General features: G+C 36.1%; 2 protein-coding genes across 2 annotated transcripts in view; one reads left to right on the top strand and one right to left on the bottom strand.

The window, feature by feature from the left end:
• The window catches only part of LOC110442743 (coadhesin-like), a 29576-nt gene extending 28148 nt beyond the window's left edge, over nt 1–1428 (top strand). The window contains exon 9 of the mRNA XM_021486492.1: nt 1274–1428. Coding sequence (XP_021342167.1) covers nt 1274–1428 — 155 coding nt within the window. The remainder of the gene's footprint in view (nt 1–1273) is intronic.
• Nucleotides 1429–5132: 3704 nt separating this feature from the next.
• On the bottom strand, nt 5133–10791 carry LOC110442750. The gene is made up of 4 exons (XM_021486503.1): nt 10675–10791; nt 8575–8691; nt 7954–8139; nt 5133–5375 (listed from the first exon to the last, which is right to left on the bottom strand). Exons 1-4 carry the CDS (start codon nt 10718–10720, stop codon nt 5179–5181), a joined length of 546 nt encoding a protein of 181 aa, XP_021342178.1. The 5' UTR covers nt 10721–10791; the 3' UTR covers nt 5133–5178.
• Nucleotides 10792–17367: the final 6576 nt, after the last annotated feature.

Below are 17367 nucleotides of genomic sequence, written 5' to 3'. Positions count from 1 at the left end.
GTCCCTAAAGTTAGTGATCCAACGTGTCCCTAAAGTTAGTGATCCAACGTGTCCCTAAAGTTTGTGATCCAACGTGTCCCTAAAGTTAGTGATCCAACGTGTCCCTAAAGTTAGTGATCCAACGTGTCCCTAAAGTTAGTGATCCAACGTGTCCCTAAAGTTAGTGATCCAACGTGTCCCTAAAGTTAGTGATCCAACGTGTCCCTAAAGTTAGTGATCCAACGTGTCCCTAAAGTTAGTGATCCAACGTGTCCCTAAAGTTAGTGATCCAACGTGTCACTAAAGTTAGTGATCCAACGTGTACCTAAAGTTAGTGATCCAACGTGTCCCTAAAGTTAGTGATCCAACGTGTCGCTAAAGTTTGTGATCCAACGTGTCGCTAAAATTAGTGATCCAACGTGTCCCTAAAGTAATTGATCCGACGTGTCCCTAAAGTTAGTGATCCAACGTGTCCCTAAAGTTAGTGATCCAACGTGTCGCTTAAGTTAGTGATCCAACGTGTCCCTTAAGTTAGTGATCCAACATGTCCCTACAGCAGATATGTATATATATATATACACGTATGTTTTAAAAGGTCAATCTCATGACGTCACAGTTACATGTCATCACAATAAACAGTAATTTGTTCACTCTTAACTTCTCTAATGTCCTTTTCAGCAATTGGTCGTTGATCAGGATTTTGTTAAGAATTTTTACCATTGTTAACATTCCTTTGATTATGAGTAGCTATGTTGTTTCAAATGCTTGTACAGCTGCTGTAGCCGGGGGTTTCGTACCTGTTTCTCGCTGACAATGGTACCCATCTTGCTTGCTATTTTGTACGGTATACTGTGTTTAGTATGACATGGAAGACAATAACCAAACTGTCGATGTTGATGTGAATCTGTGAAGTCTTTAAAATCCGATAAATAACCTTCGTCTAGTAATATATCAATCGTCTAAAAATGGTTTCACTTTTCGATGATATATAGTTTGAATTATATTTCTCATTTTTTCTTCGATCTGACAATAAAACAAATCTTCTATTTCCCAAGAGTAATTGTGACATAAGTAGGTGCTGCTCTAGTTCCCTAAATCTGTTGTTTATGTTTATTTTTTGAAAATAAAAAAAAATGGTTCCTTTTGAAAACAAGTTCATTTGCTTTAAAAATGAATTTTCTAAATCCGAGCGATGGTGTTATTTCCCATGAATGTTATATTGTGTTCTATTGCTTTCAATCCCATAAAAACAGAATCCTATTGGTGTTATTTCTATTATTTTTGTACATTTCAGTGGCTATCAGTAAGAAAATATCCGCCCCAGATTCTCGGAAGTCCTCGTTTGCTATGGGAATACTTGGTATCATTATGTTCGCCGTTCCAGTCGCCTTCCTTATCGGTATCGACTTGATGAACGTCTACCAATACTTCAAGGGTAGAAATCAATAACGTTTAGACTGTTGCTGCGGACAAGCGTTCGAGATATCGCTCACTAGACACTATCTAAACATAACCAGGATTAGGATCAATGAAAACTCAAAAACCTAGAAATGATGACGTAAGTGGCGACAGCCATAGCTGACTACATTTCGGCCTCAAAAAATGGCCATTTTCTATTTCAAACTACATAGACTGAGGATTAAACAGTGACAGTTGAGCACGTCCTAGAGGTTGTTTAGTTGGTAAAAGGGGCCAACATACCATGTCCTAGAGGTTGTTTAGTTGGTAAAAGGGGCCAACATACCATGTCCTAGAGGTTGTTTAGTTGGTAAAAGGGGCCAGCACACAACGTCCTAGACACTACACTCCAAAGAGTTCTGACAAATGAGAGAGGATATCTTCGCCAGGGCGTACAGGTTCAGATGATAAGTGAAGGAGAAACCTCACCACACCCCAGGCGTTCTGTCGTTAGAGTCACCGAACCACGCTGTAGGCGCTCTAGGGTTTAGGGAAGTAACAACTCACCGTTGGCGTTCTGATATCTGAAAAGGGACAACATAAGGGAAACTTGCCAGGCCCTAAACGTTCAGACTTTTAGACATTTTATTTAACCAACCCTTTGACACAGTGACGTTTGAGAAACGGCCAATTAACCCCGCCTTACGCGTTTTGACGTTAAGAATAAGGACAACTAACAACCACCTATGCGTTCTGACATCTGAGAAGGGACAACTTAGGTACCCAAAGACAATCAGACGTCAGAAAGGAACCCGCTCTTCCACCTCTAGGCGCTCTGATGTTAGCGAAAGGGACAAGTTGCCTCGTTTAAGACGTACTGAATTAAGCCAAAATGACGTAGATGCTTTGATATAGCGATAATTCCAACGTAACACACCCGGAATATTTGGTTTTAGTAACTGCGCAACACATACCTTGTAATTTCAGTTTCCCTATTAGAGAAAGTATATTTTAGACCTAATGATATAGGATATTGCTAACTCAACACGCGCAGACATTCGGACAACTGTCGAGTCCAATGCCTCAACACGCGCAGACATTCGGACAACTGTCGAGTCCAATGCCTCAACACGCGAAGACATTCGGACAATTGTCGAGTCCAATGCCTCAACACGCGCAGACATTCGGACAACTGTCGAGTCCAATGCCTCAACACGCGCAGACATTCGGACAATTGTCGAGTCCAATGCATATTTTACAAAGTTGTCATTTTTATTGATAGTGCTATATTTGTTATAGAATAAACACACTGTCATTTTGACCACTTGTGCGTCATTTGTTACAATATAATCATGCTGTCGCTTTTATTACTTGGGCATCATTTGTTTCAAAATAAACACGCTGTCATTTTTAATACATGGTCGTCATTTCTTACAAAATAAATATGCTATCCTTGATTTTCTTTCAATTTTATTACTTATGTGTCGTTTGATGCAATTTTAAAACGCTGTCGTTGTTTAAAACAAATACTGACATTTTGATTACATGTACTTGTGCGTCGCAATGTTATTTGTTACACATAGAAACGCTTTCATTTTGAATAAGTTTGCGTCATTTCTTAAAATTAAAACACGCTGTGATTTTTATTACATTTGAGTTATTTGTGACAATGGTGCCATACTGTCAGTTTTTAACCTGCATTCATTATTTGTAACAATCTTAACACGCTAAATACGTTATCATTTTTGCATGTGTGCGTTATTTGTAACGATATAAACATGCTGTTATTTTTTAAGGTGTGTGTCATATTTTAAAATAAACTCACACTGTCATTTTTATTACGTGTGTTTTCTTTGGTGCTTTGTAAACATTTTAATAACGAGTTATTTGTTTTATTAACTGTGCGTTCTTTTGTGCTTTGTAAACATTTTATTTTATTTGAACTATTGTTATGACTAAGATCGCGCCATTATCCACGAGGCTATCTCCCCCTAGGGGGTGACTAATAGAATCTTCCCCTTCCTTGAGTGTGTGACAGAAAAATTTCCTACCCGAGGGGTGAATTTTTTGGTTTTCTAACCCGAACAACCAACAAACATTTTTCACACATCTTATGAATTCCCGAGCACGTAATTTGATTGATGCTCCCGATAAAAATCCATGCACTTTTATTGCATTATTAAAAGCTTCATCCTTTGTTTAAAAAAACCTGATATGGACTATTTCCCATCAAAATTGTAGAGCATTCCTGTCGGGAGCATCAATCGAATTACATTTTTTGGGTGCATTGAGATAAACTATATGCGGTGTTTTATGAATGTATTCCTACATATACACCTGCAATATGTAAATAGCGTTTTGAATCAGTAGTGTTACGTTCAATAAATCCAGACTATTTCGGCACATTTAGATAACTATCTTAGATCTAGTATACCCTAATGTCCATAATCAGAAGAAAAAAAGTCCTGGGTATGTGCTGTACATGTACGTTAATATTATAGGCCGTCACATTTGCAACTTTGAACAAATGGCAGCCATCTTCTATTTTGAATGATCCAGTTTGTTATCCCAATTTCTCAAGAAAACCTTGAGCTGACTAAGCTTTCTCGAATTCCATATATAGATTTCTCTTTGTTTATAATTTCTCAAAGCAAAAATATATAGGATTCCCATGGCTCATAATTTGTATCTTTTCTTTATTTCAGGGTTTAAAACTGACTTGTTATTCTTGAACCGTTCTTTAATAAATCAAAATGCCATGCCGAAAAATTGAACGGAGAATTTCCAACTATCATAAATTAAATAAACAAAAAAATCATTTCAAACGTTGTCTCTTTTTTTTACCGACACACCCACTGAAAATGCATGTAGAATCACTCGAGGTCTCTAAGAGTTAGAATGACCATGGGGTAATAATACAAAGCTCACGATCAAGGACACATTGAGTTGTCGGTAATTTGTACTATCAAAACATATATTTTATTGCACAAGAGACCATCTATCAGCAACGCTTTGACACACCTTTAAGCAGTCCAATGCTTCCCGTTTCTTGATAACACATTTTGAGCCAAACTCATACGTCATCCATCCTTTCCCCTATTAGACTGCAAGCAATGCTAATGGAAACGATATATGTTGACTAGATACTCATGAAATGGTCAGAGAAGGATTTCGCCATGGTTATAACCGCAGATTTCACAAAAAGCATCAAATTCATTCATGAGGATGAAATCAACGCCGCAATTCTTTTCCTTGACACCCTACTTGTAACAAAAGATGGCAGAACAATGACAGTATTGGTTGAAGAACAAACACAGACCATTAATTTCAAAAGTTTAAAATACCATCACCATTTTTATTAGAAGTTGGGCGTACATGTAGTAAGCATTTAGCTCACCAGATATGATACGAGTGTCTAGAAATAGCAGGTTAGAATGAAAGAGAAAATGATATCCGGAGCAATGAGACATGCAAATATCCGAAAAGGGTGAATAATATTTCCTCAATAATGTACACAACAAATACACACAGGTTAATTTGGTAATAGATACAGTATGCAAAAAAGGATCTTCACTGCTTCATACAACTCTTTCCTCCTTTTGGAACTCATTAGCGATAATAGGGGCCAAAAGGTTGGACATCCTTATTGACCTAAACTACCATTCAAACATGCGTGTATGATTGACTGGTATGTTCATTGTATTGACATGGTGACGACTCGACACTCGTAATAAAAGATGCACATAAAGACATAATCAAATGCAGATATCAAGATTTACTGTAATATTCCATCATTAAATTTCATTGGTCATTATTTTCATAATACGCATGTACTGGTTGTAAGTCCATGGGGTCGATAGGACCGTTAAAGATAGGAGACATTCCCCCTGATAGGTCGTCAGTTCCGGTTCCGTAAGATCCCTTCTCCGGCGACTGGGGTTCGGGTGTGCTTCCATGGTGACCAAGGATGGTGCTAATGTCCGGAATATCAGGGTAATCTAAAAGATCAAGGGTAATGATCATCCTGTGTGCATGTTAACGTAATAAGCTTCAGTAAATATGTGTACATCAAGTTTATACAGTGGACCACAACTCAACATTATCCTGGAAAAAGGGGATTAGGAATACTACAAATACGCACGCAATCAATCATTTTGGCTGCACTCCTTGCTTTGAAACTCAAAATGCCATTGACACTCAATGTGCGAGAGATGAGATGGAAAACGCTGTAATCCTGTGTTCTTTCCGATAGGATGGACTGCCATATCTGACATCCTTCCCCGTAATTGTTTACTTGGCAAATGCTACTACCAAGCCCTGAACATTACGGATTACATCCAATCTCAAAACCGTAATACTGCAGGTGTCCGTATAGTGTCTCCCTATCTTACCATCATAACTATCCACATCTCCCTCTAATAACCTCTTCCCATATCGCACACACAATGTCTGCCTACTTCCACCTCTAACGCCTCCCAAACCCATCTTGATCATGATGTCTCCCTGCCTCGCCCTAACATTATATCCCGTCCTACCCTCACAATGTCTTCCGACTTCGTCCTCATAATGCATCCTCAATGCGTCATCATCAAGTCTACCTACCTGGTCCTCGTAATAACTCCCAATCTCGCCCTTATGTCTCACTACGTCATCTTCTCAACACCTTTTATTTCCCACACACTCTCATAATATGATACACCGCGCCCTCATAATTTCTCCTGCTACGTACTCACAATGTATACCAACGTTTCCCTCATTACAGTCCTTCCCTGCTGTTATCGTGATAACATTAGATAGGAAGGAAAATACTGAGGAAGGCGAAGGATTGGTAAGTTAGTATGGTCAAAATGAACTAAAATGTAACTACTCACAGTAGTTAAAGATGGTCCGGACAATAATTATGGTAACTTAAGATGGTCTGAACAATGAATATTGTAACAAAAGATGGTCTGGACAATGAATATTGTAACAAAAGATGGTCTGGACAATGAATATTGTAACTGAAGATGGTCTGGGCAATAATTATGGTAACTCAAGGTTGACTGGAAAAAAAGTATTGTAACTAAAGATGGTCTAGTCAATAAGTATGGTGACTAAAGGTAACCTGAACAATACTCACGGTGATTGAAGATGGACAGGTCAATAAGTATGGTAACTGAAGATGGACTGGTCAATAAGTATGGTAACTGAAGGTAACCTGGACAATACTCACGGTGATTGAAGATGGACTGGTCAATAAGTATGATAACTGAAGATGGACTGGTTAACAAGTATGGTAACTGAAGATGGACTGGTCAATAAGTATGGTAACTGCAGATGGACTGGTCAATAAGTATGGTAACTAAAGGTAACCTGGACAATTTTCACGGTGATTGAAGATGGACTGGTCAATAAATATGGTAACTGAAGGTAACCTGGACAATACTCACGGTAATTGAAGATGGACTGGTCAATAAGTATGGTAACTGAACATGGACTGGTCAATAAGTATGGTAACTAAAGGTAACCTGGACAATACTCACGGTAATTGAAGATGGACTGGTCAATAAGTATGGTAACTTAAGGTAACCTGGACCATACTCACGGTGTTTGAAGATGGATTGGTCAATAAGTATGGTAACTGAAGATGGACTGGTCAATAAGTATGGTAAATAAAGGTAACCTGGACAATACTCACGGGTATTGAAGATGGACTGGTCGATAAGTATGGTAACTATAGGTAATCTGGACAATACTCACGGTGATTGAAGATGGTCTGGTCAATAAGTATGGTAACTAAAGGCAACCTGGACAATACTCACGGTGATTGAAGATGGACAGGTCAATAAGTATGGTAACTGAAGGTAACCTGGACAATACTCACGTGTATTGAAGATGGACCGGTCAATAAGTATGGTAACTAAAGGTAACCTGGACAATACTCACGTGTATTGAAGATGGACTGGTCAATAAGTATGGTAACTAAAGGTAACCTGAACAATACTCACGGTGATTGAAGATGGACTGGTCGATAAGTATGGTAACTAAAGGTAATCTGGACAATACTCACGGTGATTGAAGATGGACTGGTCAATAAGTATGGTAACTAAAGGTAACCTGGACAATACTCACGTGTATTGAAGCTGGACTGGTCAATAAGTATGGTAACTAAAGGTTACCTGAACAATACTCACGGTGATTGAAGATGGACTGGTCGATAAGGATGGTAACTAAAGGTAATCTGGACAATACTCATGGTGATTGAAGATGGACTGGTCAATAAGTATGGTAACTTAAGGTAACCTGGACCATACTCACGGTGTTTGGAGATGGATTGGTCAATAAGTATGGTAACTGAAGATGGACTGGTCAATAAGTATGGTAACTTAAGGTAACCTGGACCATACTCACGGTGTTTGAAGATGGATTGGTCAATAAGTATGGTAACTGAAGATGGACTGGTCAATAAGTATGGTAACTGCAGATTGACTGGTCAATAAGTATGGTAACTAAAGGTAACCTGGACAATACTCACGGTAATTGAAGATGAACTGGTCGATAATAATGGTAACTAAAGGTAACCTGGACAATACTCACGGTGATTGAAGATGGACTGGTCAATGCCACAATCTCCACAGCACGGGTGTTGTCCGCAACAATCAAGGCATGCCGATGCCGAGTCTGGCCCGCCGGAGAAGTCCGGAATCAGATGGTTCAGCCCACTGTTCAGATCGTCAATGAAACTCTTTGTCGATACCACACTTCTCTTAGAAGCTACAAAAGCTGTTTTTAAAATAGGATAATATCCTTCACGTTAAAATAATAATTTGAGCAAATTCATCCTTTACTTATTGATATATTTCAATTTCAATGTTTCCACAGTGCTTGTGGGTTTTCTCTGGCATACATGTACGTGATTATTAACCCTGTGGTAGAAACTCTGTGAGATATATGGGTGGATACTTAACACAAAAACACAAATTGACAATTATGAGTGTTTATTTTCTATCAAAATGCATTCTGGGATATAGTCATAATTCGTGTAGTGTCAATATACACATACAGTTCTTAATGGTATACGGTGTCAATACAATGTGTGATACAGTAACTAATAATAACCATTGAAAATAGTGTAGGAATTTATAGTTTTCAGATAGTAGTTAGAAATTGTTTTGAAACAAATATACAATACGCAGGAAATAGGTTGGATACACTAACTGTTAGGGTTGAAGACAGAAGGTTCAGTAAGTCCGCAGTCATTACAGCATCCTTCGCTTTCCCGTCCGCAGCAGGCTAAACAGATTTTCCCATCCATAGGATTTAACTGTAGGTAAGCTGATGATAACGAAAATAATGGATTAACGTTTTACGTCTGTAGGGTTTAACTGTAGGTAATCTGATGATAACGAAAATAATGCATTAACGTATTACGTCTGTAGGGTTTAACTGTAGTTAAGCTGGTGATAACGAAAAATAACCCATTAACGTATTACATCTGTAGGATTTAACTATAGGTAAGCTGATGATAACGAAAACTAATGCATTAACGTATTACGTTTGTAGGATTTAACTATAGGTAAGCTGATGATAACGAAAACTAATGCATTAACGTATTACGTTTGTAGGATTTAACTATAGGTAAGCTGATGATAACGAAAAATAATGCATTAATGTATTCCGTCTGTAGGGTTTAACTGTAGTTAAGCTGATGATAACGAAAAATACCCCATTAACGTATACGTCTGTAGGATTTAACAATAGGTAAGCTTATGATAACGAAAAATAATGCATTAACGTATTACGTCTGTAGGATTTAACAATAGGTAAGCTGATGATAACGAAAGATAATGCATTAACGTATTACGTCTGTAGGATTTGACTGTAGTTAAGCTGGTGATAACGAAAAATACCCCATTAACGTATTACGTCTGTTGGATTTAACAATAGGTAAGCTGATGATAACGAAAAATAATGCATTAACGTATTACGTCTGTAGGATTCGACTGTAGTTAAGCTGGTGATAACGAAAAATACCCCATAAACGTATTACTCCGCCAGGGTCTTTTCAGTAGCGATTCTGTAAATTCGGTAACAACATCCTATTTATTGTATTGTTGAAGTATTATTATGCATGAATTATTACCGTGTAATTCATTGTTTTAATCATTATTTTAAAGTGTAGGTAGATTTGACGATACAGGGCAGCGTATATAGAATATATACCTCCTTGAATAATTACATGATATTAAAATAACTCAGACGTAGAGGATATACCAAATGTAAGTATTACTGAAGTAGATAATGTAATAGATTTTGTCCTTCCTGAAGGAATATGATGTTATTTGTAGGTTATGTTTCGTAACGTGATAATCAACATAGTTGTAATACTATGCGCATGTGTGAAACTATTACATGCGCATGTGTAAAAGCTGTGCATTTTGCATGTTATAGTATTTGTAGGGAGGATGACGTACATGTGTTAATTTCTGTAGTTTTTTTTTTATTACATGTTTGTTATATTACTTATATGATATATTGAGTGTAGGTTATAATAGCTATATTACTTTAAGGTTATATTAGAGTAAGTTTATACTGCTGGTATGTTATGTATCTAAATGTAAATACTAGTTGTAGGTTATAATAGTTATATTACTGATATTATATACTATCTCTAGGTTATATAACATTTATATTATGCTTCTTGTATGTTATGTATGTTTATAGGAAGGAGATGTGTAGGTTATAATAGATATAGGCTATATTACTTATATGTAATACTACCAGAAGTTATATAACATTAAGGTTATAATATTTGTTGGTTATATGACATTAAGGATAATTCATATGCAGGTTATATTATGTTAAAGTTATATTGCTTGTAGGTTACAGTGTATTTTGCATTCAGATTTATATGTGTAGCATTCAAATATTAGTAGATACGCTGAGACTGTTTATCGACTGATTATTTGTGAAATAAACAACTGTGGTATTAATGAAGTATTTGTACTTTAATTTAACTAGATTGTGAATCTTGGAATATTAATACCATAGACGATGCAGAATCACATATGGTTGCATATTTACCATACCGTTCAGAAGACCATCCTTATGGAAATATTAAATCAGATTTCAATCATTTTGTTATCCATATTTAACATTTCGTAACACATTTGTATGTTGTTGTATATGAAACTAAAGGATTTATATACACTTTTCATTTATGCAGCAATTGAAATATAAAATAATCATACGGTTTTGAGTTATAGGATTTAAAAACAAATGTATCGGGGTTTTTTCTATAATATATACAAATAATACCTTGGGTTCCAACGGCAAAAGAAATGAGAGCAAAGAGGAACTTCATCGTGTCAGCTAAGGACGGCACGTATTTGAACAGACACTAGCGAGGAACCAGGACGTAGACCATATGGTAGTCACATGACCTGTGATATCTTATCTCCAACTATAGGACTGTATGACATAACAACACACTTTTCAATTCCATTCAAGTTCTTTGTTCCGTCAGCATTACAGTTTATAAGATGAGATGGTCGGATTGCACTGTCACAATATGGTCCATATCTTCTCTTTTCTTGGACGACTTCTTAAATCATGTTGTTGTTGTCTAAAACAGACGGTTTATTCGAAAGATTTAATATGTTTGGCAAGACACCGGAGTTTGTAGACTATAGACGATATTAAGGTTTGATGATCATTTCGTACAGTAGCCTAAGTCGTCAGACACTAACGGTGGTAAAAAGATAAAACATCTAACTGACTTGTAAAATGTGTAATCTGGGTATCATTGTGCCTGTTTTATGTTACATATCTCTATCATTTTGTTTTTATTAGAGTCAATGACGCCACAGTTATTTTAGTGTGTCTTTGAGCTATCTTACTGTCAATTATTGTATTTTTTATCTTTCGGTTTGTTTTTGCATAGTAATTCCATTTATTATAATTATAACCACGTGTAAACCTAAATACTCGTCGAGACTAGCTAGCTATGATGATGAGTATGTATTCAAAGTTAACCATAAAAATTAAAGAAGAACTTGAAATAATTAGAGCCAATCTTTTGAGGGGGTTGAAGTTAATTAATCATGTTATGGGCAATAACTTTGCTGCATGAAATCATGTTTTTTCTTGTTCTACTAAATTCATGGATAAAGGTGACGCATTAATTCCACATTGTATCGCTTGTATTTCTCTTAATTCATCTCCTATGAATATCTTTTAGCTTAAAGTAATATTTAAAATGTTATTGGTGTGTGGTGAAATTCTTCCGAACCCTGGTCTACATCATGATTAAACTATTCATTTCGTATTATTACAGATTTAAGAAGAGAAACGATTCATAATAATTTATATTAAGAGAGATATTCACATTGTTACTCGTATGCTTTAAAACTTTATATTCTTAACTATAAGACTCATACAAATACAGTTGAAAAATAAAAAAACACATAAATATGTAAAGCATTAACACTTTCTTTAATGCTTTACTTATCTAGCCGTTTATGATTTATGATTTATGATTTTTTCATATATCTTTTGGACAATGAGAACATTATACGTTTTAGTATATATACATTGTATATATGCATATCTAAAAATGGCCCCTTAATGCTGATGACTCTATACAATCATCAATACTAGTTCTTACCACACAATACAATATAAGGTGATACAATACCGAAAGGTTATATCAGAACAGAACCATCCCACCCGTCTATTTCCCAGAATCACACCTTTTGGTGCCCTACGAAGGATTGATTTACGCTCAGCTGAAATTTGTGCTCAGACACCGGTGCTATTAGTTTACAAATTTTACAATTATAACAAAGTAACCAATGACAACTAAACAAATGTTGAAGTAAATGTTTTTCCATTCCTAGCTAATCGGTGGCTCTGTGGTTTATTTGGGGTTTTATAGAGGTCGGAGATTGCGGAGTGTGGCCAAATTGATGTGCTGACATATAGTAGTGGATCTACACACAATGAGACAGACAGACAGACGGACAGACAGACGTTAGTGTAGATACAGTTAGGTGAATGTACACGTGATCAGGCTTAAAAAAGCGTCGTGTGTGGTCATCTACTTTAGGACATGCATATTCGAATTATGTGTACTTGTCTGAGGCGTTTTGTTTCTATTGTTTTCAGTTGATTACGTTAAGTAAACTGCTGCAAGGAATCTTAGATAAATACACCATAGATATAATAGCTTGACACATTATCTCGACCAGAGACCTTCACGTATGTAAACTATGATAATATCATGACACAGTTACTACAAGCCTTGTCAGTTTAAGGAATGTTAAGCTTACGTCAAGGACATTATGATAGAATTAGAATTCATTTTTATGTTGGTGTGTTTCGAATGAACATCTGAGAATATCTCATAAACATTAGAAATTTTAAGGAAAAGTATTCAGTTTTGAAAACTATTTTTTCTGCAGTTCTTAGCTAAAGAGGCTACATGTAACGACACTACAATGATTAATCTATGTACGGAAACCTATGGAGAAGATATAAACACATATACAATAGGCCGTTGTTCTCCATCAGTCACTCGAAATACAAAGTAGGGAACCACCTGTGTATCAATTACGATTGTTGATGTAGAAAGCCAAACACGGTATAATATCGATTTCACCATAAGAGTAACTTGTCCATATAGATCTCATCACTGGCACTACTGAAATCAAAATAATGCAAATAGCTATCACAAAATGTTCCAAACATAAGTAGAAATACAGCATAAAGGTGCCTGTATAACGCTTTATTACGTTACAAATTTGAAACTATTGACTTCACATGATAATTTATTCTTAGAAAGTATTTCATGTCAACAGAGCAAGAATAAATTCCAGCTACAGTGCTACAGATAATCTCAAGGACTGATAGTCTACCAGCAGAGCCAACCATCTTGTTACATTTGTACGATAAATTCTTAGCTAAAGAGGCTACATGTAACGACACTTCAATGATTAATCTATGTACGGAAATCTATGGAGAAGATATAAACACATATACAATAGGCCGTTGTTCTCCATCAGTCACTCGAAATACAAAGTAGGGAACTACCTGTGTATCAATTACGATTGTTGATGTAGAAAGCCAAACACGGTATAATGTCGATTGCACCATAAGCGTAACTTGTCCATATAGATCTCATCACTGGCACTACTGAAATCAAAATAATGCAAATAGCTATCACAAAATGTTCCAAACATAAGTAGAAATACAGCATAAAGGTGCCTGTATAACGCTTTATTACGTTACAAATTTGAAACTATTGACTTCACATGATAATTTATTCTTAGAAAGTATTTCATGTCAACAGAGCAAGAATAAATTCCAGCTACAGTGCTACAGATAATCTCAAGGACTGATAGTCTACCAGCAGAGCCAACCATCTTGTTACATTTGTACGATAAATTCTTAGCTAAAGAGGCTACATGTAACGACACTTCAATGATTAATCTATGTACGGAAATCTATGGAGAAGATATAAACACATATACAATAGGCCGTTGTTCTCCATCAGTCACTCGAAATACAAAGTAGGGAACTACCTGTGTATCAATTACGATTGTTGATGTAGAAAGCCAAACACGGTATAATGTCGATTGCACCATAAGCGTAACTTGTCCATATAGATCTCATCACTGGCACTACTGAAATCAAAATAATGCAAATAGCTATCACAAAATGTTCCAAACATAAGTAGAAATACAGCATAAAGGTGCCTGTATAACGCTTTATTACGTTACAAATTTGAAACTATTGACTTCACATGATAATTTATTCTTAGAAAGTATTTCATGTCAACAGAGCAAGAATAAATTCCAGCTACAGTGCTACAGATAATCTCAAGGACTGATAGTCTACCAGCAGAGCCAACCATCTTGTTACATTTGTACGATAAATTCTTAGCTAAAGAGGCTACATGTAACGACACTTCAATGATTAATCTATGTACGGAAATCTATGGAGAAGATATAAACACATATACAATAGGCCGTTGTTCTCCATCAGTCACTCGAAATACAAAGTAGGGAACTACCTGTGTATCAATTACGATTGTTGATGTAGAAAGCCAAACACGGTATAATGTCGATTGCACCATAAGCGTAACTTGTCCATATAGATCTCATCACTGGCACTACTGAAATCAAAATAATGCAAATAGCTATCACAAAATGTTCCAAACATAAGTAGAAATACAGCATAAAGGTGCCTGTATAACGCTTTATTACGTTACAAATTTGAAACTATTGACTTCACATGATAATTTATTCTTAGAAAGTATTTCATGTCAACAGAGCAAGAATAAATTCCAGCTACAGTGCTACAGATAATCTCAGGGACTGATAGTCTACCAGCAGAGCCAACCATCTTGTTACATTTGTACGATAAATTCCAGCTACTTTGCTACAGATGACCTCAGGGACAGGTAGTCTACCGGCAGAGCCAACCATCTTGTTACATTTGTACGATAAATTCCAACTACTTTGCTTCAGTAAACCTCGGAGACTGACAGGCTACCAGCAGTGCCAACCATCTTGTTACATTTGTACGATAAATTCCAACTACTTTGCTTCAGTAAACATCGGAGACTGACAGTCTACCAGCAGTGCCAACCATCTGATGCAGTATATCGCCATTACGTTCAAGGGATTCAAGCGTCAAAAGAATGCGAAAACGTGTCAAAATAATTCCTAAATAGTTGTATACAGATGTAACATACACAATCGTTATTTTAAGCGCTGAATAGATATTGACTCCGCTATTTGGAACAGCTTTTATGATTACAGTACAAAATACGCAGACACATGTCCAGTATTATTTACGAACTGCACTTGACACGTGTGGGCAAACAGTATCTGAACATGAAGAACTCCTGTCACAGCAAATCACAAGTGAATCAATGAGGTTTACTTTTATTTCATATGTGTACCTCCAATTTGTATAGTTAAAAGTACTGTCCCTTGGTTTTAAATATGTCAACAGACTGTGAATTACCAGTACTTTACTCAAATATTTTGTACCATACTATGAGAGACATTCAATCGTTCAAAACCTGTATGATATTGCATAGACGATACAGTAGCTTGTACTTAAAAATTGCAATATATTGTATTTATTTTATTTTATTTTTTTGAAAATAGTGGAAATAGCTAATGTCAGTATAAAGAGAATAGCATCTGTATATTATTATTCTATTATGGCCCTTTCCCTCGGGAACTGTTCTCTTATAGTGTTGTCTGGGGAGGTATAGTGCCCGAGCCGTTACTATACCTCCCCAGACAACACTATAAGAGAACTGTTCCCGAGGGAAAGGGTCATAATAGATTTAGTACATCACATGACTGTACTAACTGTGACTGCAAATTGTGTCGCCTGCTTCGTTTTCATACATTGCTGAGCCTCTGCAAAGCAATCGGCATTCCCGGTCCCGAATCTCGAAGCCATTTTGGCAGACGACAACAATGAACTGAAAGTAGAATATGTACAGCGCCCCCTAGGAGAAGGGTCGCAACTCTTGGCGTCACGCAGTCTCAGCGGTCCAAAAAAAAGGTATAGTGCCCGTCTCCAGGTATAGTTCCCGTCGTCAAGGGCGGATGCTAACTATACCAAATAGAGCAAGGGTAGTTATCCAATAGCTATCCTAGTAATTATCATGTGATGTACTAAACCATAATAACACACACACTATAAAATGCAGCGAAATTATTAGCCTCAGCACAACAGTCTATGGTTGAACATCATCATACATGCTTTCATGAAGTGCAATTATGATTATTTCTTATCTTATATGGGAGAAGATGGAAGGAACGTAAAGTACTGTAGAATGATATTGTACAGAAAGGAGTGTACGAGAGGAGTATCAAACATTGCTATTCAGGTTTTTTAATTGAAGTATAATGAACACAATAAACGTAATAAATGGAAAAATACTTTTAAATCCACATTCAGTTCACTATTTGATATTGCCATAATAGTTAAAATGGTCTCAAAACGTCATTGTCAAAACCTAATGTAAATATACAAAGGAAGAAGTTAGCTGGAGACAAAGTAATGTCCAAACACTGTTCAAATTTTCTTTTTTGAAAATAATATAAGTGCAAATAAATCCCAGAAAGTCAAATGTTTCATTCATAAAAACTGTTCTAAAGGTGCGTATTCGATAATCATTGTAAAATTGCTTCATAATTATTTTCACAGTGTTCATCCCCAAATGGGGTAACAGGCAAATATAGACTAGAATGAGTGTACAGTATAAAGCTCTTTTTCTCAAGTCCAAAAATCAGGGTTCATTTCATTTCCCATATTCATCATTATAAAGTGTCCTAACATAAAAGCTCTGGATCTACTTTTCAGGTCACGAGGGTCAAATTATGTAATTTTCTTCAAACAGATTAAGTGAATAAAACATTACGTTAGGAGCCAAAAAAATGTCATAACTTTATGTAAACCTTTGCTTTAGCAATACAAGGATAGAGTGTACAATAATTTATCAGAACAAATTGATTAATATAATTTGGTTTAAAAAGGTTGAAATGTTTGCATGAACTCGACGAGATCAAAAGCGGGGTATGGAGGTACTTTTACTTGCCATCTAATCACCGACTATAATTCAATGGAACCCATCTTGTAAATGTCGGCCATTTTGATTATTTTGTTATATATTTTAATCGTCAAAGCTGGTGTTCCGCCGTATCATCGCTGCCTCTATAAGCATCATCACGCTTAACCTGTTTTCCGGAATTAAAAAGAAGGAATTTACTAGAAACATGGTATCTTTCGCCATTTCGCTTTCCTAATGCATCAGCAGCAGTAATGCCAAACTCAATGAGTGAAAGGATGAACATTTCCTTTTACATCAAATCTTATCTGTCGCCGGTGATATTTTCACTTATTGATTAATAAAATAGTAGGAAATATTGCTTTATCCTATCCTGTGTTCGAGGGTATATGAGTCACATACGTATCTCCATACTT

This window comes from Mizuhopecten yessoensis, unplaced genomic scaffold (assembly GCF_002113885.1).
Source record: "Mizuhopecten yessoensis strain PY_sf001 unplaced genomic scaffold, ASM211388v2 scaffold716295, whole genome shotgun sequence".
In the NCBI taxonomy this organism is placed as follows: Eukaryota; Metazoa; Mollusca; class Bivalvia; order Pectinida; family Pectinidae; genus Mizuhopecten; species Mizuhopecten yessoensis.
The sequence above is the reverse complement of the archived record's forward strand: the minus strand, read 5'-3'. Positions and strand labels throughout refer to the sequence as shown.